Source organism: Periplaneta americana, chromosome 7, assembly GCF_040183065.1.
Source record: "Periplaneta americana isolate PAMFEO1 chromosome 7, P.americana_PAMFEO1_priV1, whole genome shotgun sequence".
NCBI classification, from domain to species: Eukaryota; Metazoa; Arthropoda; class Insecta; order Blattodea; family Blattidae; genus Periplaneta; species Periplaneta americana.
The window spans coordinates 168530631-168556701 of record NC_091123.1 but is presented as its reverse complement, the minus strand read 5'-3'; the positions used below and the strand labels follow the sequence as shown (position 1 = coordinate 168556701).

Genomic DNA, 26071 nt, shown 5'->3' with positions numbered 1-26071 from the left:
TACAGTACTGTTTGGATCTGTGAGGACTGTCATGGGATCATTGATAGGGTGTTGTATCACGTGCACGAGTTGGAAGTTAATGAGCTAGAAGAGACGCATATGGAATCTATAAAATGTGGTTCACTGAGCTTTGGAAGACGAATCAGTTGAATGATATCATAAATACATTGACTAGTAAGGACAGATAACGTCAAGGTTAGAACATCAGTGCAGGCCAATTTAGTTCACAGCAATGCAGTACACACCAATCTTCATTTATGATACTGTATTACAAAGTGGGTAGGGGGAAGTGAGAAAAATCGGCTGTTTAAATAAAAGACGGCACATAAATCGCATTCTAATTGAAGATGACTACAACTAGGAATTTTAGGTGCAGTACCTTATTTTTTTTTTCTGCTATTAAATTGCCAAAATTCGCTTATCCTGCAAAGAAAACAATAAATAAACACACCTAACTGTGCTTTGGTTGCACCGTTCTGCACTTTACCGCTCTTTTTTTCACTCCTTTGCCACGTTTTATTCCTATAAAAATTAAACATGGAAAACCAAATATGTACGGCTTGACATGTTGTTTTCTAATGCCAGGCATTTGACAATAAAGTCATCTGACCTCTTGCACTCCAATATTTTTCAAAGATACTATCATGGCCAGCCACTGAAGCACAGATTTTGAGGTGTTCCAAATCCATTTCTTGGTTTGAGTTGCACAATGGGCAGTTAGGGGACTGCAAAAGGGTATCTGTCGGATACAGGGGGGAGAGCCATTAATCCTTTCCATTGAAGGCTTTAAGGAACCAACCTGGACAAATACCCAATGTCCCATCCCTACCTTCCCGTGGTGCAGCTGTTAGTAAGCATAATTTTACGAGCTGAACTAAAGGGAGGGGCTACTCATCAATTAGCACTGGTCAGCTTGATGAGTTAATGACTGAATTTGGTATAATTTTCCTCTATCCAATACCTAATTCCCTCTTTACCCTTACCTCTCCAGTTCTCTGAACTCTTACTTTCTTCGACCCCGACGGCATTAGAGCATTCGAGGCCTAGGGGTTCATTTCCCTTTCCTTCCTCCTCTTTCTACTTTTCTGTTCCTAGTGCTGACCTGCTATGGCACTAAAATCGTCCTCCAGTGGCTTAAGGAGGGAAAGCTGGTGATCAACAAGATCTCCCAGCTAGGTCCAATGGACCCGTCGACCAACAGCAGGTGTGGTCCTCCAGACATTCTGGGGGTTGTGTGTGAATGAAGTAGCCACCAAAACGTTAAAATATGGTGTTCACTTAAATCGGCTACAACTTGCCATTTTCACTCCAATATGAAATGAGTACCATTAAGGTAAAATTACAGCTTGACATGTGCTTCTATCTATAAACGCCATCCAGTCACCTCAATCAAGTCTCCTGCTTTAGGGTGGCACCACATTACTTTCACTTCAGTGCAGTTGTGTTTCGAATTACTTTGAGCCTCAATGAACTCCTGTTAGGCAAAAGGTCCACAAACTAATAAATTAGAAAAAATCTAACATTGCAATGGATCTGTATCACATTGTGGAACAGATGATAATGAGAATGCCTATATGTTGGGCCTTGCTAACCCGTGAACATAGGCCACTTAGACATGTTGGCAGAAAAGAGGTTCAAATCAAACAAAAAACTTCTGAATAATTTTCATGATTCAGTCAAATAAATCATAAAAAGTGAATAAAAATTACATCTGTAAAATAACAAGGATTCCTAATGGATGAAGATCATACATAATCCTTACACAATTTCAGAAGTATCACAAAAGCAACGGTTGCTACCTTTCATGTTATTACCAGTCATGTTACCAGCATCAAGCTGTACAGGAGGATTTGAAGATGGATTCAGATGTTGTCACCAATTACTGAGAAGGAAAATGATTTCACTGTCAAAGTTATACATACATTCATGCATACAGACGTGGACAAATTATTAGACTAAATTAAATATATGTGGAACAAAGCTGTATTTGTCGGCAGAAATGAACAAAAATGTATTTTGCACAGAAATAATGAACATAAAATTGAGTCTGAAGGTTACTAATATTTTGTGAACATTCCCTTATTCTTTATTAACACATTGGTTTTGTCAGGGATGCTGGAAACCAAAGCTTGACACTTTCTTTAAATATCAGCATCATTTAGCCAGATATCAGACAGTGCTTAAATGAGTCCATGTTTTGTTGTAAGCCTCTTTTTGTTCACTTTCTTCTACAGTATAGATCACAGATTTTCAATTTCGTTCATGTCCGGTCTTCTTGCAGGCCATGGGAGAATATCTTCTGCAGTATATAATTAAAACACCAGTAGTACCAACACAGCCAGACAAAATATACTTAACCATTAGAAAAATATACCAGAAGATGTAAACAATCATATTTACAACAACAGAGACTCTGTGAAATACACTGATAGTTGATATGACGAATTATATTATGTTTCCAAGAGAAATGTTTTAGTCTAATAATTTGTCCACGTCTCATTCATACATACATACACACTGTAAATATTATTTCACAAGTTTATTTTTATTTAGTTTTATTACACAAAATTCTTGTCAAGTTCCATCGCATTTTAAGTCTACAATAAGACCAACTGTGGAGTTATACATCAACGGAATAAAACTTCCAGTGAAAATAAAAATAGTTTACCTCTCAATCAGGTAATGTCATTAAACAGGCAATAATTAATATGATACATATTAAATATTTGTCAATAACTTACATGATTTGCATAAGAATTTCACAATTCTACTCCTTTAAATTTTGGCAACAAATTAAAATCAAAACAGATTGGTACTATACCTCAATATGTCCCACGAATGTGTAAGCATAAATACCATCATTCTAGTGTGATAGGATCACCTGATGAACAAACTGTCTGACGCTGGAAAAGATCCAGAGTGATAGCACTCAAGAACACGGGCATCGAATGCTGGTGCTTCAGATGCAGGTTGATGAACTCTTCAAGTGTCAGGGAATACGGAGTTTCAAGTAACTCAGGGCTTCCATTTACAAGCTGAAACATGAACAAGAGAAAATTATTTATAATGCAGTATTTTCTATATTCATTAATTACATTTTAATGAAACAGTATATTTAATTGCAATGTAGTACTAAACAAGAAATGATATGGTCCTACATACCTTGAACATGAGGAAGTCGTCTGGGGAGTCTGCATACATGCTAGACAGTCTGTATAAATTAGGTTTAATGCGGTCAATCCTGTAGCCTAACAGTATGTAGCACACTTCTCTGTACTCTTGGCTTGTAGATTTGAAAGCTTCTTTCAGTCTTTGCAGTTTTGTATCGTAAGATTTTATCTGTTCCCGTAACTCTGAAATATATACAGTAAATTGCTATAAGAATGTGTTATCAACTTGCATTACAGCTCTCTGGAATGCTGAAGTGAAATCAATTATTTGAATAGATTTAAATACATGCTAAAACATTTAAACACATATTGCTTCTCTTCCCACCTACTTCAATAACGGAGCCTCATCTTGTTTGCGCTGCAGAATGAGTCACACCCAAGTTACCAAGCCAAAAGGTTGCTTTTTGATGGCTTTTCGCAGTCAGTAGTTGTCTCCTTTAAGCCCAACACAACACAATGCATGGATTTTCCTTATTAATTGTCTGTAGGCTCAACACTAAACGACATTTCAAACAAGTTGAGAGGATGTGAAGGCATTTCTTTCCCCTTCTACTTGCCCTGAGTCCGTCAGTAACAGAACGGTAGCTGTTACCTCTTATACCTGGACCCCCCCAAGTTGTACACACAAGAAAATAAAATGTTAAATAAAGCACATAAGTGGATATACAATACAGTGACACACATGTTTGACGATTACATGTTTCAGTATATTTTGGTGTCGTTCTTACAATATTTTCAACTAATAATTAATTAAATTAAGGGATGCTAGTTTGTATTATGAAGTCAGGGGGAGTGATACAGTGCAGATTGTCCTGTTGTGTATGCTTAGAGTAGCAACTAGCGGTGAAGAAAACATTTATCTTCTGCTGTCAGTAGCTTTTTAATGTGCCAGTTGATATAAACAGCGATAAAATGAAATACAATCGCTTACTATAGATTACCGGTAAACATTTTCAATAATAGGAATTTTCACTATGTTCAAAGTCAATTATTCAAATGTTAGTAAGATAGACAGTAGCATCTTCCCCTTCACGGATAGTAAAGAGTGTGAGTAGAAGGGAAGGCCTAACCAAACTGAAATGGGGATTAGAGCATTAATCTTCCATTCAGACGGTACGGATTAGATTCCCGGCTGGGTTGTGGTGGACAAAGACACTGCAGAGGATTTTTCTCGGGGTACTCCCGTTTCCCTCTACACCTCCCTCTCAATTCGTCTATTGTGTGTAGTAGTTAAAAATAGATTGGGGTGAAGTCTTGGGGTACTACAGGTTTCCGATGCTGATACAGGAAGGGACTCACTGGGGCTTATCATCTGTGCATGCTATGCGACAAACAGTGTGCTGAATTATTAAAGAGAGAGAGAAAAAAAAAACTCATCCGGCCTTAATTAAGGATCACCACGAGGATCCGGAAATTAATAGCAAACAAATATAATTAATTAAATATGAATATTGTTATAAAAATAAAGTGTAATAATTAAGCACCATTGAGTATCAATTATAAAATAAAATCTTAGAAGATGACTATAAAATTATACTGATAAATAAAATATTTTATGTAAAATTAGCATATCCTTAATTAAGGCCTTCTGAGTAGTATAAATGAAATTGTATAATCTGCAGGGAATCTTTGAGAATCTGCGAGATGATTTTTTGAATTTCAAAAGATGATATTGATAATTGTTTTAAAAAATGATATGTAAATTTTGGTAAAGAACTCCGAGCACCAAAAAATAAACCTGTCACTGACCAATTGAAGAGAGGGATGTTATACTTGGCACTAAGGTAGGGAATACAAGGTTCATAAATGGCCCTCTTTTCCTGATCAACCTGATGAGCTTGGTTTAGATCTCTCTCCATGCGTATAGTTGGATCTATGATAATAGCCTTTTGTTGTTGCCTGTTTATTGCTATCATATCCGCTCTTCTGTGAGAGTCGTCTTCAGAAATGCAGTGGACCTCTTCATGAACTTCCCAACAGGAAGAAAACAGGTTCCACAGAAACATTGTACAAAGCTGAACACAACTGTTATGACATTTTTTTTTTTCAATAGATATGTTTCAATGAGAAAAATGCGTTGTTCTATTGTATATCTAAGTATGGTTAAAAATACATCTTTCTCAATACAATTCGATAGACTTGGAGGAAATAACTAACTGGGAAATTCAACACGGTGCCAATAAACCACATCTTGTCTCAAAAGAATGCCATTAACTTGGGTTTGACTCATTTTATAAATGTAAAGGTAGTTTTAAATCTAAACATTGCTATTGAAAAAGATATGCCAACAAAATGTTAAAAAAAAATTGTAAGAGCAACAGCACTTGTGCACACTGTATCAGCTTCCATTAGTATAACATGGGAGATTAAATAGTTACAGAAAACTATCAAGATCAATAATCATGATGAAGATCTTGAACACGTTCTTCTATACTGTCCATCCATAAACCACAAAAGAAGTAAATTAAAATCATCAGTACCAGTTGCAGAAGACACAGCCCTGCAGTATATATTGACTACACCCCAACTCTGGCTACTAGCAACAGGCATCTATAATGAACACCGATCAAAATACCCTCATTTCTAGTGAAAAAACAACAACTGAATAGACTAAAGTGGACTTTATGTTGTCAGCAAATAGCTGGATACATTAAGATTGATATATCGCAGTTTTTCTTAAAAATTTAATCTCTGCTGCTCTTATTCTCGATTTATATCAATTTATGTAACATTTATATGAATTTTTATAAAGGAAGATCAAAATTTTTTAAGTTTTCTATTTCATAATGTGAGCTTATACTACATTTGACACTAAAAGAATTAACTTTCAACAAAACAGTAAAAATCCATCCATGCATGTTCTCCATTGTGTTCAAGCGTGATATAAAATAATATACACTTCAAATACCTTTGACTTCTTGAGAACTGGAAGTAGCCAGACGGAAATTGACGGCCTCTGTTACATCCAGTGTCTGTCCCCCCTCCAGCACCCGCACTCTTTCTTGCAAACGTTCACACTCCTGCTTGAGTTGTGCCACCTCATCCTGCTGCTCCGCTTCCGCTTTTGCTGCTGGGTTCATCCTGCCATCGCATAAAATCTACTACAGCACACTCTAATAAAAACCACTTACTTGCCACATAACATAAAAGATGCGTTCGTACAGCTCATATTTCTGCCAGGAAAGCTACATTTTTTTTTCCCCTTTATACAACGGAGGGGCCTGAAGACTAGCACCCCCCCCCCCCCAAGGCTTGTTGTGTCTTGCCACTCCTTGAGTTAGGAATGACTGTTGAGTTCAAAGAGCCACTTTCTTCGTGGACATCATGACTGAGCTATCCCTCTCGTGGGTACTCACCTTGTCGTGGTGAGGGGCTTAAACTTGAGGTACCCCCAGAAGCTGCATTAACACCAATGCAGTCCCACTATATTTTTCAAAGTAAATTAAAATCATCAGTACCAGTTGCAGAAGACACAGCCCTGCAGTATATATTGACTACACCCCAACTCTGGCTACTAGCAACAGGCATCTATAATGAACACCGATCAAAATACCCTCATTTCTAGTGAAAAAACAACAACTGAATAGACTAAAGTGGACTTTATGTTGTCAGCAAACAGCTGGATACATTAAGAAGATTGATGACTGAGCTATGAAGTACCATCTTAGCCAAACCCCCACCAGAGAGGCCCTCTGCTCCTCTCAAAGTAAGCTACACCCGCCACTTGTATGTCAGTCACATGCCACACCATTTTGGGTGGATACTATTGAAATGAACAATGACAATGGAAATGAAAACCCTGAGGAACCACAACTCTGTCAACGTTGGGATTAAACCAAGGTTCGCGTCGCTCTGCCAGCTGGCTACTGAATACTGAACACTAAACGAAGTGCTCCAGCTTCTGCATCTTTTAATATGGAATATGAGCAAACTTACGACTCATAGCATATACAGAAAAGAAGCTCAAGGAAGTGAATTGTTAAAGAACTGGAGCAATACACACTAATGGCCAACTCACTGCACAAGATCCTAACTTGGTGACACTATTACTCTTTGCAATGGAGCATGGCAAATTCAAATTTATTTTGAGAGATTTGGTATACTTATGCAATGAAATGAAATTTCGGGAGGAGGGCACTATGAATCAGAAGTGCACCCTGAAAGCCCCGACAGGCTTGGGGCTACCACACTGCCAGCACCAGCAGGCTCGGGGCTACTCCCTGTCAGCCCCGGCAGGCTTGGGGCTACTCCCTGTCAGCCCTGGCACGCTTGGGGCTACTCCCTATCAGCCCCGACAGGCTTGGGACTATTCCCTGTCCGCCACGGGCAGGCTCTGGGGCTATTCCCTGTCAGCCCCGGACAGGCTCTGGGGCTATTCCCTGTCAGCCCCGACAGGCTTGGGGCTATTCCCTGTCAGCCCCGGGCAGGCTCCGGGGCTATTCCCTGTCAGCCCCGACAGGCTTGGGGCTATTCCCTGTCAGCCCCGGGAAGGCTCTGGGGCTATTCCCTGTCAGCCCCAGGCAGGGTCTGGGGCTATTCCCTGTCAGCCCCGGGCAGGCTCTGGGGCTATTCCCTGTCAGCCCTGGCAGGCTTGGGGCTATTCCCCGTCAGCCCCGGGCAGGCTCTAGGCTATTCCCTGTCAGCCCCGACAGGCTTGGGGCTATTACCTGTCAGCCCCGGGCAGGCTCTGGGGCTATTCCCTGTCACCCCCACAGGCTTGGGGCTATTCCCTGTCAGCCCTGGGCAGGCTCTGGGGCAATTCCCTGTCAGCCCCGGGCAGGCTCTGGGGCTATTCCATGTCAGCCCCGACAGGCTTGGGGCTATTCCCTGTCAGCCCCGGGCAGGCTCTGGGGCTATTCCCTGTCACCCGCACAGGCTTGGGGCTATTCCCTGTCAGCCCCGGGCAGGCTCTGGGGCTATTCCCTCTCAGCCCTGACAGGCTTCGGGCTATTCCCTGCCAGCCCCGGGCAGGCTCTGGGGCTATTCCCTGTCAGCCCCGACAGGCTTCGGGCTATTCCCTGCCAGCCCCGGCAGGCTTGGGGCTATTCCCTGTCAGCCCCGGGCAGGCTCTGGGGCTATTCCCTGTCAGCCCCGGGCAAGCTTGGGACTATTCCCTGTCAGCCCCGGCAGGCTATGAGGCTATTCCCTGTCAGCCCCGGCAGGCTATGAGGCTATTCCCTGTCAGCCCCGGGCAGGCACTGGGGCTATTCCCTGTCAGCCCCGGGCAGGCTCTGGGGCTATTCCCTGTCAGCCCCGGGCAGGCTCTGGGACTATTCCCTGTCAGCCCCGGGCAGGCTCTGGGGCTATTCCCTGTCAGCCCCGGGCAGGCTCTGGGGCTATTCCCTGTCAGCCCCGGGCAGGCTCTGAGGCTATTCCCTCTCAGCCCCGGCAGGATCTGGGGCTATTCCCTGTCAGCCCCAGGCAGGATCTGGGGCTATTCCCTGTCAGCCCCGGGCAGGCTCTGGGGCTATTCCCTGTCAGCCCCGGGCAGGCTCTGGGGCTATTCTCTGTCAGCCCCGGCAGGCTCTGGTGCTATTCCCTGTCAGCCCCGGGCAGGCTTTGGGGCTATACCCTGTCAGCCCCGGCAGGCTTGTGGCTACTCCCTGTCAGCCCCGGCATGCTTGGGGCTACTCCCTGTCAGCCCCAGCAGGCTTGGGGCTACTCCCTGTCAGCCCCGGCAGGCTTGGGGCTACTCCCTGTCAGCCCCGGCAGGCTTGGGGCTATCCCCCTGGCAGCCCTGGCAGGCACAGGGCTACTCGGACCTTTCACGACCTATTGCACTAACCGTGAAGCTATACAGTAAGGTTCGCTGCATACCCAGGTTTGAAGCCAGCAACTCCACTCCTCCCTAAGCCAGCCGGCATTTTGGGAATCTACAGACCGATAATGAAATGGAGAAATGTTGACAGAATGATGTAGATGCCTAATATGGGGAAATAGAAGGACCCGAGAAAACCCAACTGCTATCTTATCCGTCGCAAGTGTCACTATGGATTTTTCAATGAAAAATCTCAGATCTGACCAAGGTTCGAACCCAGACTGTCAACATGACATGTTGAATGTCTCGACTACTCAGCCAACACAAGACTTTCGGTATAGTTATATCAAACAACTGCTTTTTTATGAGTATGAGACAGTTAACATCTACTATTTGAATGTTAAGCAATGGTGGCTTCACCAGCAGATGTGTTACCTGAAGTGCAAAACCCTGGTCTTCAGAGGGTTAAAATCGCCCTTCAGTGCCCTCTGCTCCAGTTCTATTTCCAGCTCATCTCTGCGTTTTAACAATTCTTCCTTCTCTTTCTGGAGCATGTTTCTCTCTTCCTCCAATTTCATGATTCTTTCAGTAGTCTGCAAGCCCCCTGCAAGTTTTAACACAGCTAATTAATTAATCAATCAATCAGATGCTCAGAGCATTGGGTTTCCTCCATTTGGTCTCTAATATGCCAGGGAACATCTGTGATGTCATTAACACTCCTATCTGAAATGCTGTAGTATGTGGTGCTTGTCATACTTGAATCTTCTTCTCTACAAAGAACACATTTTGTTGATTCATAAATTCCAATTGTGAAGAAAACCCAATGTCTTCATGGAAAAGAAAGGAAGGATTTATTAAAGGAAAGTAAAGTTACTGAGCTCACAAATAAATTCAATTTTGGCAAGTATGCATTTTCTAGATTCACCGATAATAACATATTTGACTTGGTTAGAAACTATTTAGGTATTTTTGTATTTCTAAATTTAATAGTTTTGATGGTACGACAAAAGAATGCTATGAAATAAAATTAAGAAATGAAGGCTTACCAACGAGAGTGCTTGTATGAACTGTATAAGTATTTCTGTAACGAAAGAGGGATGGAAAATACTAGAATAAGAGAAGATTTAGATATGCTGGCTGCACATTGCAGATTGAAACGTGAAGTACAACTGAGGAACGTGAACAAATACTGATTGAAACTAAATTCTAGAATGAGTTGAGTCTTGTACAAAACTAAAAGCAAGTGCAAGATAAAACAAAATTTTTGTTTATTAAATACGTAAATTGTAGAAATTTTATTTAAATAATAGTATATCTTTGTGTAAAAATTATTATAAAGTGTGTAATGTAAGGGTTCAATTGATTACTTGTATTTACTTTGCCTGTGAACTATAATATAATAATTATCATATCTAGACTTCGTTGAATTGCCACACGCAGCATGCAATCAGGTTGCCGATGTACGGTAGTAAAGAGGAGGTGAGCGACCGCCCGGTCTCTTAGTATAAGCAGTTCATGTTAAGAGTTGTGACCGGTCCAAATAGATAGAGCAGCTACAGCTAATGTATACCTATGTAAGCACTTGTTTTTGCATTACTGTGGTTGGAATAGTCAAAGCTTAACATTTGTTCAGTGCAGACAAGAATTCAATCACACATACCACAATGAGAGTGTTGCTGTTCCAAGCAATTGCCCCTGGAATACCCTTACCCCCGCAGCCAGTCTTGATCCATTGGGGAACGTGGTTGGATGCTGTTAATTGTTATGCAGAATATTACGGCAAAATAATGGAGGTAATTGGTGCATTGGATAGTACAGACAGTTCCGCTGTTGCAGCTGTAAAATCATTGCCTTCTGAACAGCTATTAGAAGATATTCTGTTCATTGATTCTAATTTTAAAATCGTGTCCGAAAGCATTATCCTGTTAGAATCGTTTAAACTACAACTCTCAGAAGCCCTTAATATAGTGGATAAAGTATCACAAACCGTTATCCAAAATAACAATTCACTAATTTCAGAAAAAGTGAAATGTAAGTTGAGAAACATTATTGCAAAAAATTCTGCCTATCCACAACTTCGTATTATAAATGATGTACCATCAGGTCACGGCAAGACGTCTGAAGTTGGTGTACTAAAAAGTAGTAACTTTCCGTTCTTCAAATATGTACGTATTACATCGTGTGATGTTGAACATACATTTTCCCAATAGGCTATAAAAACTGTTTGAGTGACCATCGGAGGAGGTTCACTTTGCAGTCTCTCAAAATGTACGCAACTCTTCACTGCAATGCACATATTCAAAGATGATGTGAGTATCTTACATTAAATTTTAAGAGTTAATATATCTCACTATAAAATAATTGTGTATTTACTTGTTTAGACATTTCCTACTTCAATGATCATTCATTATATTTCTTGAATGCAGGATACAGGTTTTATTGTAACCGCAGTATACTGCTCAGTGTTTACATCAGAGGCATACTCGATCCGTTGCACGTCCCCTTCTCATACAGTCTATACCGCGTGCGTAGTAAACCTTACGATTCTCGTGGCAATTCCACGAAGTCTAATCATATCATATCATGGAAAAGAATACAAAGGAAATAACGATATTTTACCAATGGGAATAGCTTTATCCGAATTATTTGAAAAGGATGTAAAACGTATTAAAACTTCACATCATTACCTGAACCTTTTGATGCTTTCTCCAGGTCTGACTCCAACTTTTCAGCTAATTCGCGGTATCCTTCAACTGTTTTCTCCAGTGCTTCAATCCGTGACTTCTGCTGTTGCTGCTGGGAGGTCAGCAGTGCTGACGTGGACGTCACTGTTAATTCTTTCTCATAAAGGTCCAACTGTGACCGATAACTGTCACGTTCCTGCAATAAAACACATTATTATGAGCTCAAAAGAGCCAAGACCATGCAGTGAGGTTACCAGACTTCCTGTTTTCTGGAGACAGTTCCAAAAAATTTCATCCCTCGATTTAGCAGTGGCGGCTACTCCCTATGTGCTAACGTGCTGTAGCACGCCATAAAATTATCGTCGAAATAATATTGTTAAAGAAAACGCACATAATACAAATTTTACTTATAATAGTTAATTATTTTCGATAATTTGGTGCTATAGACTCAATGGAATCCATCCTTACTCTACATGCTAATTCCCAATTCAGTCCGGCTAGCAGTGTCTGCTCATGCGCAGAACAGCACTTCACCTCGCCCCTCCTTGATATTTTGTCCTGCTTTTCCACACAACCCCGTGCTCACTATTGTGCAGCGCGGTACGCTCTTCTTCGCTTTGTTTTGGTGAAACTTTCTCTCTTCCCTTCTATATTCTTTGGTTCATACAGTGCTACCTAGACAGCGCTAAAGATATAACTTTGAAATAAAGAAAATACGTTTTATATAAATGTTAAATGTTATGATTTATTTAACGACGCTCGCAACTGCAGAGGTTATATCAGCGTCGCCGGATGTGCCGGAATTTTGTCCTGCAGGGGTTCTTTTACATGCCAGTAAATCTACTGACATGAGCCTGTCGCATTTAAGCACACTTAAATGCCATCGACCTGGCCCGGGATCGAACCCGCAACCTTGGGCATGGAAGGCGAGCGCTGTACCAACTCGCCAACCAGGTCGACCGTTTTATATATGTAGCTTATTTTTGCTTTTTGTGTTTTTCATAAATATAATCATATTGAAATACATTTTTGAACGTTTGTGTAAACAGGTTTACTTTTATATAATCTCAGCAGATAGTTTGAGTTTATTATCTACGTGTTACGGGGTCTATGTTGGCATGCATTTTTGCGGGAGTCCGTTAAAATAGGGATTATTTTCCACTTTCAAAACAGTGTGTGCAGGTTTATGGGATTCATTGTAGTTATATCATGATGAACTCCATTGATTCATTACTCATAACTGCTTTCTCCAAGCAGCCATAGAAGTTTAAATTAGAATTAAAAATCTAGGTCGGCCAACACCAATATTGTGCAGAAAGTAAAGGATGGTAAAAACTCTGTGTACACTAGGACATGTAACAGAAGAGTTCATGACAACAGCGACTGGATATGTGGATGCGAAATACGAAATGCTCTGTTCTGCTTCCCTTGCCTCCTATTTAGTAGTGGTGATTCGTGTCAAAGATCTTGGTCTCTGAATGAATATATAAAGAAACATTCACACAGCAAGAAACATAAACTCGTTTGATCTTTGTACGATTGGCACTGCAAATATTGCAGTGCAGCTAATAGACCTTATCAAGAATCAGCACAGAAACATGAAAAAGTCGAAAAAATCGATATATTTTATCGAAAATAATTGACTGTATTAAATTTTGTGGGAAATTTGAACTAGCGCTACGTGGCCATGATGAGACGGAAATGTCAGATAATCTCGGTGTGTTCTGATAACCAGCGTGAACAGTGTAGTGAGAGAACACATTGAAAATAGCAAAGTGTTTAAAGGCAATTCTAAGTCGATTCAAAATGTCGACAGATGGATTTCACCTTAAAAAATTAGGAGAGTCTAAAAATATTTTTAGCACGCTATTATTTTCAGGTACGAGCCACCACTGGTCCCCAGATATTCCTGGATTTTCAGTGTTAATTATTATTATGGTTTAATGATCCTTGCACATTGCTGTGGATGAATTTTGGTAATGCGACTGTGCTGCTTTTTCATGATGCCGTAATCAAAACTGAAGATGAGGACATAGCTGTAGTCGAGTCTTCCATATTGTTATCAAGATTAATAGAAAAACTGAACTCCGGGGAAGAAGAGAAACTTATTCCATTGTCAATTTATTAAGCAACTTATGACATATTTCTTATTCCATAATAGAATTCTCAGTGTCTCTTGTGAATTCATGAAAATGCTGTTGAACATCCCGTTGCTGAATAACATTTGTATGGAATGTCAGCCAGCATATTGCTGAGATCTCCTCCACAAACAGAAAAATTTAAAGATGGTCAATCATTTTTCTTCAAAATAAATGTACATGGACTTGATCAAGATAAGATAATTTGTTTGATAAATTTTTTGCTTGAAGAAATATGTGACTTCAGAGAAAGTACGAAGCAAAGTGGAATGAAGACAACTCTATTTTTTGCTCAAAATGAATTGAGTCAAATTTTTAAAACTTTCTCTGAGAATATGCTTCCCTTTGCATAACTCTAGGAGTTGACTGAACTGTCTCTGAGTCTTCCTGATGGTCTTTGAGGGTTGTCATTCCTTAAGGAGATTTAAAAATAACTTAAAAGGCTGTGTACAAAAAGTAAATTAAAAAAAATACATTAAATTACTTAAGGTGACATGTATTTACTTAGCCTGATGAGCTATTCCCTTGGTTTGAATTGTAAATTAGTTTGAAATAGCTTGTAGACATGTTTAGTTTAATGTTGTTTTCTAATGCCAGGCATTTGACAATAAAGTCATTTGACCTCTTGCACTCCAATATTTTTCAAAGATATTATCATGACCAGCCACTGAAGCACAGATTTTGAGGTGTTCCGAATCCATTTCTTGGTTTGAGTTGCACAATGGGCAGTTAGGGAACTGATATATTAAAATTCTATGCAGGTGTTTGGCCAAACAATCATGGCCTGTTGCCAATCTAAATGCAGCTACAGACGATTTTCGTGGTAAATCGGGAATTAACTGTGGATTATGATGCAGAGAGTTCCATTTTTTCCCTTGAGATTGTCTTATCAAATTTTGTTTGTCGAAGTCTAAGTATGTAGATTTAATAAATCTTTTCACAGAGTAATACATAGATTTAGTAACAGGTCTGTAAGTAGCAGTGTTTAATGTAGTTCTGTTTGTAAGTATGAATAAGGGTGTAATAATTGTTTGTTTTATTTGAAGTGAGGTGAGTCAGTGAAGTTATGGTTTACAGTGGCAGTGAATAGTTTCGATCATTGATAATTTATAGTGTCAGTGAAATGTGTCGTAGTGCCAGTACAGTGAGTGAGATGAGAGTAAAGTTAAAGATTATTATCAGTACCATTGTGAAAATTATGTAGGGCCTATACATATGTAGGTTGTAATGGAAAATTAGGTTCACTTATTAATTACATTATTTTATGTATTATTATTATTAATTGTAATTATTGTGTATTAATTTTTATTATGTGTAATTAAGTTACCACTGTCACAGGGTGTTTGCCCACTTGCAGTGTAAATAAATAAATACGTACAAACATGAGTTTTTTCTTCAATGAACATGATGTGGACATCCCAAAATCCAGAATGAGTTTAGAAACTGTTCAAGCCATGCTTATTGTTTTAACCAATTTCAACATGACCTGGCAAGTATTTGCTGCAAAACTGAGACAAAGAAAAGACCTGCCTAATAAAATTCTGAAAAATACCAACAGTTTAAATAGTAGCTAAGTAAAATGAACGGGTAATTTGAGTGTGTAAAGAGAATGAGTATTTTATTTCTTTAGTATGAAAAAACAGTACAAATGAATGCCAAACTAACAGAATCGTTAAAAGTAGTTTTTCATATCTGTCTTCAGAAAATGTACAAAAAAATTTGTAACCATAAGTTACAGAAATGTAATGTAACTTACGCGTGAAACTAGCAAGAGTTTCTTCTGCAGACGCTTAATAAGGTTACTCTGTTGCTCTTGAACACCCTGTAGCTTTTCTATCTGCTTCGTAGCCTTTTCCAGTTCCATCTCAGTTCTGGATTTGCCATTCTGAGCTGCCTTCAACCTAAGCACATAAATGTGACATTGCGATAAACAAATAAGACACACACACACAAAATTAGGTCAGGAGATCAAGAGAACCACAAACTATTTGTAATAATTCTATCCCCAAATAGTGAGCTATTTGCATGGAAACATGACTACCAGTATGTGCTGTGACAAAAGCTACTTCAAAAAGAGCAAAATTATGTTATCTCTGTTACCTCGCCAAAAAAAAAAAAAAATGAATTAACAGTTTGCAGCATCACAACACTTTTTTAATGGGAAAGTAAAAATGTATTTCATAACCTAAGTTGGAAAGTTCAGATCAGAATGCTTTCCATCATCAACAGCACTTACTGAGAGTCGAGCTGTCCCTTGTCTGCGGTGAGTATCAGCTCCTTCTGCTGCAAAGTTTCAATCCTTATCCTCAACAATTCTGGTCCTGAAATTGCCTTTTCAGGCGGAGCTCCAACACAATGGTCTCGAGCAAGCCGATGCCACTGCTCTAGCAAGTTCTCCAGCTGGCCTTGCGTGGCCTGCAGCTGGGTCAGCTGCTGTTCACGCTCTTCATATCCTGCCTGACGCGATCGCAGATCCATCACCTCTTCTTCCAGTATAAGTTTGTTGTGCACAGCATCCCTGAAAACCAGTTTTCTGGTACAGAATGCAATATGAAGTGAAAACTGTACTTAAGTATTATAATCACACATAGCCCTGTTCAGTCTTAAAGCAGGTGTGAACTGTACCATCCAGTTGCCTGCCCATCTGTGAACATCAGACTACACAGTGGAAAATTCTTAATGCATTAACTTATACGGTTCTTTGATTTCATTGATAGCTAAAATTTGCTATTCCCTATTACCATTAGTAATACTGCTTTCACACATAGCTCCAATTTACTTAAACAGATGAAAATTTATTTGCAGGTTTAATGGGTCCGCATCACACAAATACAGGGTGTATCTAAATTGGTGTCAAATATTTCGGGGACATGTTCCTAACACCAAAACATTACAAAAAGTTCCTATGAACATTGGTCTCAAAATAATTTATTTCAGAGTTACAAGACAAAATTTAATGTTACAAAAATTGCTCGAAGTGGCTTCCTCCTGCTTCGATGTGTCCCCTAAACCTGCTCTGGCATACTCTGTTGAAAATTCCTGGAGTGTTTCGTATTTCGTGAAATCCATTTGGATACGCTCTCAGAATATCAACATTAAGTACAGGAGTTGCATAACCCAGGGACTTTAAATGTCCCCAGACGAAGAAATCCATTGGATTCAAATCAGGCGATCGAGCAGGCCATGCAATGAATCCCCTTCGACCAATACATCTTTGGGGAAATCGATCATTAAAAAAATTACGAACTATCAGACTGAAATGAGCTGGAGCAGCATCGTGTTAAAACACATTCGTTGGATGACGTCCAGAAGCACATCATCAATTAAATGATGCAAATCATTTCGTTCTGTTCACTCACAGAATACATTTTCTTCTGATTTCTTTGCTCTACAAAATACAAACGAACAAAAAACCATCAAACAATCAGTGGTCAATGAAGGGACAAATCCTTTAATAACACCCTAACGAATGGTTTTCAGACCCATGTTCTTATTAACTTTTTTAATTGTTTTGATGTTAAGAACACGTCCCCGAAATATTTGACACCAATTTAGATACACCCTGTATATACAAATTATTGTGGGTCGTCACTGTACTACGATGCAAGTGCGTTATTTGAATAGTTCAACAACAAATGATGTACTGTATTGGGAAGCAATAAAAGATTTTATGAAATTTTAATAATCAATTCGATAATGTAATCTTCCACTTTCCAATCTGCAAATTTCGAGCACCCAACTCGTACTTTGATAATAATAATATTTTAATTATTTAATTTGTTTAAGGAATTCGCCACTGTACCACATTATCTCCTGGCATAGTTACCTCATGGGTGATGCCTTATAAGGCTCCAACCAGTCTTCGCCTATCGACTAAACATTCAAATGGTATTATTTTGCTTCTGCAGCCATTATTTTATTTTTATTTAAAAATCTAGCCGTACTCACGTGCTTTGCTGCACTTATACCTGTCATATTTCCAAATACAGCTTTGTTATTGTTAGTTCATAATTCATTTATTGTCAATTATACATAGTTTCTTCTGAATTACTACTTTTAAGCTTGGTATTATGTTAGACCTAACAGCATCTGAAATAGAAGGTTGTTAGTCTCAGCTCAGTATAGATTCCGTTTAAGAAGTGTTGCTTCTAATAGCATGGATGGCACTGAGAATGTCAATTTGTGGAATGATTGCCAGTTTGAAGACGAATCCAGTTCCAGTTTAGATGAGATGATAGGAGAAAAAGCAGGACACTGGGAAAACAATCAGAAGAGGATGTTGCTAAAAACTGAAAATAGTTTTAAATTGTAAGTTTTTCATTCTATAACACTGTCAAAGTGTATGTCATATTACATTCCAGGTCTTAACAGATTCTGGCCAATATGGTAATTCGTAAATACTGAATGACAATAAAATTCGTCTGCCTAAAGGTGTATGGAGAAAAAATATGTCATAAGCAATACTTTTCTTTATCAAGAATACAGAAACCATGTTTCAAAAATCTTCTATTACATAATTTTTATTGTTCTAACACTTAGAAACTAGTCAGCCAGGTAATTTCCTAATGTTAACACAGTAAAGAAGTTATAAAGTTGCTTCAAATAACGTGTTATGTGTCCTTTCTCGTGTTAAATTTTACATTACTCGTTAACATGTTTCAGCCTGTTAACGAAACATGTTAATGAGGTAATGTAAAATTTAACACGAGAAAGGGCACATAACACGTTTTCCGAAGTGATATAGTGTTAAACATTGTGTAATCCAGATGTATTATAAAGTTAATCAGTGATTACATAATTTTTTTTAAATATTGCAATACTTCATAATTCGTGTAACAAAATAAAATAAAAGTTCAATCTTTTTAATTTGCTATTATTACTGCAAGTAGGCCTAGTCAATTGGAATTATTAATATCATTCTGGAAAAAAGATGACTAGAGAGACAGAAATGAAATAACTTACCTAAGATTCCTGTTCTCTTCTCTCAGAGACGTTACCTCACGCTCCAAACTGGGAAGTCGTGTAAGATTCTGTTGCTGCTTATCCAACAGCTCTCTTGCCTCCTTCCCTTTTTCTAACTCCAGTTCCAGCTCCTGCACAAAATAATATAAACATCAGTTATACTAATAGTGCATCATTTAATTTTAAAAGTGATCAAGTGCTGCATGAAAGTCCAAAATCAGCAAATTAAATATCTAATACTGTAACTGCTTTTAAGAAATGAAGTGAAGGCTCTAACCTTAAAATTACATGATTTAATTACTTTCAAATAATTACTTATCAATAAAACTTACTGGTATGAAACAAACGAAAAATTTGCAACTGATAGCCAAAATAACCGATCACAAACAATATGTTGTTGTTGTTTTCTAATGCCAGGCATTAGACCTCTTGCACTCCATCTTTTCAAAGATATTAGTGACAAACAATATAAAACAATAAGTACTTCTGTCTGATTTGCAAGAACAGCAAGCCGATCTTTTCCAATCTAGTGTTTTGAATCCTTATTCACTAAATATATATAGAGAAAATCCAATATCAGGATAGTGCCCTTACGGATTACGAAAATGATACAGCCTACTGTTTAGTACATTGTAAAGGATGTTGTTGTTATTGTTGTTTAGTCAAATACTCTTTCCGAAGACAGGTCTGAACCTCACAAATGATACCAAAAAGGCACCACTTATGAGGCAACTACGCCAGGAGATAATGGGGTAGAGTGGCCTGATTCTTTCCCTCTTCATTGTATAGATCGCTGACTAGCTACATATTACACTAATCAGACTTCAGATGTATACAAGCAATTATTCTTCCTCGTCAAGTGAGACGTACTGCCTGATAAGAGATGTAGGCTACATATCAGCCAGAACTCAATCATAGAATAATAATCAAAATACGCTAAGAATATTTAACATTTATAATAAGAGATTAAATAAACAATAACCAGTTTTAACATGTACTTGTATATGAATATGGCAACTATTCTCATATAAATACAGTATTTATATATGATATGATATATATTTGTCATTAAGCACTTTCTTCCGGTGAGATGGCACTTCACATATTTGTATACAGTGCCATCCACCTTATTACATACCAAATTTATGCAAGTCATAACTTACTTCCGTCTCTTCCACTTATGTCCTCTTTAAATATATCTCGTCACCTCTCCTTCACCGGCCTATCCATCTATATTTCCCCACTTCTCCATTGCTGACCCCCACACTTATATCCTCCCTCACTTCACTTCACTTGCTATTGATATCTTGACCCCCTCCTACTATTTTCTTGTATTTTCCTCCACTACTTCCCCACTACACCAACTTCTTAAATCACAATGTTTCTTTTTACTATTCGCCTTTATTCCTTCATCACTGCTACCTGAATCCGTTCCATTGTATCTATATATATATATATATAATTTGAACTGGTAATGAAAATTACGGGAAAACGGCTCAACGGATTTTAATAAATGACCCCTCATTTTGAAGCTTGGAACCCAAAGTTTTTCAGAAAAATAGTAGTTTTCAGTGAAATGTCAATTTTCCTACATCATTTTCCTATTTTCCAAAATCCATCTTTCGTCAGTTTTGAGAACTAATTAATTGCATTTCAGAATAAAACAAAACACACACTACAATAAACAATAGACTATTATACGAAGGCCATGACCTACAGGATTGCTGACATACTTAGAGTTCAGAAGGGTCAGATTCTTTCACATCATAATGCCAATATGTCGATCTTCATTTGTGTAATTTTTTGATAACGTATAAAAATAATTTACAGGTCTGATTCTCTGGTCTGTAGTTTTCCGAGTACAGCTGTGTATTGGATATTAAGAACTACAAAACTTAAGAATGTTTGGTGACATTATTACCATTAAAAATGAAATATTATTATAGTTAATGCAACACATAATGGTATACTGATATGAAAGTGAAATCTTTTGGGGCCTTAAATAAGCAGACACAGAGAAAGAAGAGTTTATATTAGATCTTCATTTCTATAATATACTGAAAACTACAAAACTTACGTAACAGCGTGGTCGATCAACGGATGTTGCGTCAACATTTGTTGAGACTATAAATTAGGAATGCCTATAACATCGACATCAACGTGAAGTTTCGATTTTATCCACACAAACGTATAATCTCATAAACTTCTTTCCATCTGACTGTAGATAATTATTTGAAGAGAAGTAATATAATGACGAGATACTAAGGTTATTGTTATGAATTTAACATTACTTGTATTAAACTTGTAGGATATGTGGAAATCAAACCACAGTATAGAGGACATATCTCTATACTGTGATCAAACACTTGTTTTCTTCCTGCTCACAAGGAAGTAATGCCATTGTTTAAAACTTCTGTCGTATGTAATTTTGACGTATAATGGATAAACAATTGATCCTCACTACTTTTCCCACCAAGAGAGCACCTCCTTCTTCTAGCTATGCCTCCGTCTTTCAATTGCTGACTATAGTAGTCGTGACAGCAGGTTGCAACTTACACGCTTGGCCAACTTATTATGAGATATAATTATTTGGAAGTATACGTCATATTTACGTATCAATAGTATTAATAGAAAATGTTCTGTTAGTGCAGTTTATTTATTCCCTTAAGTGTGTTTTATCTAACAAATTAACACTGGATGAAAACTTACGTGGTGATCGACACTACTCTGCAGATCATAGATGAAAGTTCAGATGATGATGCTGATGATGACGCTGAAGGCAATATAGAGATTGAATATGAAACTTGTAACAAAGACAAGGATCTAAGATACAGTAGGAAGATCGAGAATCACGTAGAAAGCATGCGAATGGAGAAAGAAGGCAAAAAAACAAGAAAACAGGAAGAAAAGGAAAGGAGAAGGAAAGGTAAAGGAAACGAAAAGGAGAAGGAAAGAAGAGAGAAGAGAGGGCAGAGGGCATGAGGGCACGAGGGCATCAGGGCACGGGGGCACCAGGGCACGAGGGCATCAGGGCACGGGGGCACCAGGGCACGGGGTCATCAGGGCACGGGGGCACGAGGGCACCAGGGCACGGAGGGCACCAGGGCACGGGGGGCACCAGGGCACGAGGGCACCAGGGCACGGGGGCACCAGGGCACGAGGGGAGAGGGAAGAGAGGAGAGGATATTTTCATAAATCTAACCTACAATCCACAATAACCTGAAATAGCTATTGCTTCACTCCTACATGTAAAACTGACTGATCGTTCTGACATTGTTACTTGCGTTTTCGCACTGGAACTCAAGAACTGAAGATGTATAGGTAAATAAAAAGTATTTAGCAAGAAGAAAACCATTCAGAGGGGTAGGCCTATGTTTCATTATTATGGAAGCAAATAACTTCCAAAATGTCTGGTATTCTGCATTGGAAATAAATTTGAAAAAATTTAATTTGAACGTCTAATGAACTTAGTTAGCAGCATTTGCTGCACAAGCCACTAGTATATTTTATTTTCCACTTAAATCGTGTTATATAAATGATTATGCAGAATAAGCAACGAATCATGTATAACTTGACAACCAATGTCTTGCAGCACTGTCAATCTTTTAAACACATTCACTGTAAATTTTGTGATTGCACCTCGAGCACCAAAAGAGAGACCCAAAACTTCCCAGTTATCAATACTATATCACAACATGATTCCTTGTGTTGCTTCTTTTCTTTAACAACCTGTAGAATTTGATCTGTAGACTTTTTAAAACGTATTGTGTGCTCTAAGATGCAACCCTTATTCTTTCCTCTTTCAATAACCACAATGTCTGCTCTTCTAGATGATCCAGTGCAGGCCGCCTCTTCATAGACTTCATGCTTCTTAGCAATCGGCAATGTAACGCCTCACTCTGTGGTGCCTGTTATTCTTCTTTACGGCAAAAGCCAAGTAGGCCTACCTGTGGGAGGATTATAATTTATACAACAAGGATACGAAGTGACTGATTTTTATATGCACGAGATGTTTTTTAAAAGAGCTGTTAGGCAGGTTTAAAAATCTCAAAAGTGAAAAAGATGATTCACTTTGTGTCGTTGTATACACAACTCTTTCCACTCCCAAGAATTTAAAAATTTTAAACAAATTTGAAGAATGAATTTTTGTAGTTGTGAAGATTACTGAAATGGCAATAGAAGCACGTTGCTATGATTTGTTTGGTTACCAGTAAGTTTACAGAATTGTAATTTAATTAATATGAGTGATGAAAGTGTTTAAAAATGTTATATTAGATATTCCACGAGATATAAAGGAATCGGCAAATAATTTTATGTTAGAGCTCCTTCCCGAAAAATTAGACTTCAATATGAGGAAGAGTATGAAGAATTTGTAAGTTGGCAGCAGGAAAAGAAAGTCAAGCTGATGCCTGCTAAAGTACTTGCTTATCATGGTGGAAAATCTAAAGTGTATAAGTCTTCAACCCTGAGGTCGAAGTTCTCTGTTAAAATAAACTTTAGCTCTGAAGGAAAATAAAGGTGTAAGTACAGTGAAAGCACTTCTTAAAACACAAAGTGAAAATTATAAACATAAGTAATGTCTTCAACAACACAATTACTATAAATTTGTTGTTAAAATATGAATAGTGATGTTGTATTTTATATTGAATAACATGCTTGAAACATAGTTAATACTCTTTTCTAAATTTAAATTGTTTTACATGTGCAAAATTTGTCAATTTTTAAACGGTGTACAAAAATAACACACTTTGGACACTTGAAACAAGAGGGCTATAATAGGAGAGAGGGATTCAATCCAATCTTTTTCCTGTTAATCTCTTTCAACTCAAAGCAGCCTTCACTGAGAGTGCTAACATCATTTCTTACCAACCTTTCCGTAACACCAGCGACGGAAAATGCAGCAACCGGAAAAAAGAGAAACTTGAAACATGCCTCGGGGCTTTGCGGGAACAGCCCCAGCGCTGGAAAACGCACCAACCGGCAAATTGGGGCTGTGCGGGGGTTGCCCCAGCGCCGGAAAACGTGGCAACCAGAAAAATGACAAACATGAAATATGCGTTGGGGCTTTGCGGGGGTAGCACCAGTGCACATATGTTATCAGGCAGTACATCTCACTTGGCGATGTGTCAGAGGAAGAACAATTTATTGTTTGTATACATCTGATTAGTGTAATATATATCTTGTCAATGGAAGAGAAAAGAACTGGTCACCATACCGCATTATCTCCTGGTTTAATTGCCTCATGAATTATGCCTCAATGGCATCACTTGTGAGGTTCAAACCTGTCTCTGGACAGTTGAACAGCAACAACATGCACATATATTAAGAATATTCAAGAGAACATGATGGAATGTTATGCAATTTCTTGGGAACTCACCTGTGATTTAAATCAGTTGAGTGCCGGAGAAACAATAAAGAGGTTTATGATTAAAGCTGCCACATTAATTTTTCCATATTAAATAAAACTTTTCGAGAGTCTTATGTTAGCCAGGCTCTTTCCTAACAATTCACCTATGACCACCTTAGCGATTATAATAAGGTGATTCAGGTCACAGTTTATATTTCCCATCCTGCTCTGGAGTCCTAGCAGACAAAGTATTTCAAATCTAGTGCCTCACATAACAGAAAATTATGTCCAAGGTGGTTTAAACCAGCCAATCCTGTTAACTACTGCATATTTCGGAGTATTTAATGCTAAAAGTTTTATTGTATGAACTAGTTTACATAATTTTTCTCTGTAACCCTCTAGTTTTACAAGTGCTGGATATTACATTCAGAATGAATTTATTCTTGAGAAATATTTGTATGTATATAATTTAACCAGTAAATGGCTATTCTTGGTACAGTTTGTAATGTAAAAGTATTATGCATTAACTATACCTTTATCCTCTGTGATGCTTCATTCAATTGCAGTTCAACAAGCTCCAATGTGTGTTTTAGACTTGCAACTTCGGTGGCTTTCTCCCCTAGAGATTTCACGTGGTTTTTGAATAACGCCACTTCTTCCATTGAAAGTTTTAATTCTGCTTCCAATTCCGATATTCGGCGTTCTCCTCCTGTACTTTTCTTATGGAGTAGAAGTTCCACCTATGTGATTAATGAACATTAGACTACTCCACGTAACTATAATTACATTTAATACATTCTACATTAAACATAAATCATAACCCATAAATCTTGCAGCATGACAAAATGTGTCACATATAAAGCTTTGCACTACAATGTTCAGATTTTTTTTCATCCCCTACATAATTCTACCCAAAAAATTTGCCAGCAAAATATAACACTCTACACTGTGGCCACTTATCTCCAGACATTTTCCTATTCACGTGGCTAATATTCACTCACAGCTAATCAACATTAGATATTTCTTGCAGTCAAATACATTGAAGGTGATACCTGACAGGAGCAGGAACAAAAAATGGCAGATGAACATATATCCAAAAAGAAAACTTTTCCGTGACAAATGGCAACACTTTTATTCATGGTGTAACAGCAACCATATCAGTTACAGTGTGTTCAGATCCATAGTCATATCAGGAACAAGCGGAGATGCTACTGAATGGGAATGTTTGAAGGCACATTTCCTCCTAGACAGCAACAACATCATTAAATATTTGCAGCCTGTGTAAGACGAGAGGGTGATGCATCAACAACATGCTCTGTAGCACTTTGCAGAGCTGATCTGCATGAACACACTGTAACTGGTATGAAGGACTGATGTCATGAATAACAATATTCCCATCTATCATGGAAACTTTGTTCTCGGACATATCTCAATAGTAGAATTAATACAAATTATAACTTCATTTGTAAATATTTGACTTTTACATAATACTGTAGAAATCGGTTTCCCGCATTAACGTTCACCGACATGACACTTGAGGACCCCGGCATTTGCCTGAACTATGTTCCCATAGCTTGTACTGAACACGTTCAATTATTTATTTGTTTGTCCTTTTGAACTACCAACACCCCACTGGCTCACTGCAATATGCTAGTGGACTCTTCCAAACCGAAGTCCCAGGATCACGGTTCCTTTTCAGTACCTACATTGTATGTTTCGTGTCGAAACTTTCGTTTATATGTTGAACCAAAATGAAATATTCAATTTCATAATAATAAAATTATTCCAGTTGGAATAATTTTATCCTCAATCTCTATACTAGGCTTAACATTATGTACATTAGTAATTAATATCTTTTAAAGGCTTTAAGTTAACTTTAAACTAATATCCTTCAAAGCTATAAATAAAGATTAAATTTCTTTAAGCCCTTTTCGTTGTCGTTTGTCTAGTAAATTCTGTTCATTAGTGGTTATAGTTTAACTGCACAATGGACAAGTACAGGCATGAGTCGG

General features: G+C 38.3%; 1 protein-coding gene across 1 annotated transcript in view; it reads right to left on the bottom strand.

Moving 5' to 3' along the window:
* Positions 1-2538: 2538 nt before the first annotated feature.
* Positions 2539-26071, bottom strand: part of LOC138703690 (mitotic spindle assembly checkpoint protein MAD1-like) — a 31360-nt gene continuing 7827 nt past the window's right edge. The window contains exons 4-12 of the mRNA XM_069831792.1: positions 24593-24799; positions 18713-18843; positions 15987-16268; positions 15507-15651; positions 11616-11808; positions 9364-9532; positions 6079-6251; positions 3163-3353; positions 2539-3035 (exon numbers count right to left, since the gene is read on the bottom strand). Of these exons, the coding sequence (XP_069687893.1) occupies positions 2859-3035; positions 3163-3353; positions 6079-6251; positions 9364-9532; positions 11616-11808; positions 15507-15651; positions 15987-16268; positions 18713-18843; positions 24593-24799 (1668 nt within the window). The 3' untranslated portion in view covers positions 2539-2858. The remainder of the gene's footprint in view (positions 3036-3162; positions 3354-6078; positions 6252-9363; positions 9533-11615; positions 11809-15506; positions 15652-15986; positions 16269-18712; positions 18844-24592; positions 24800-26071) is intronic.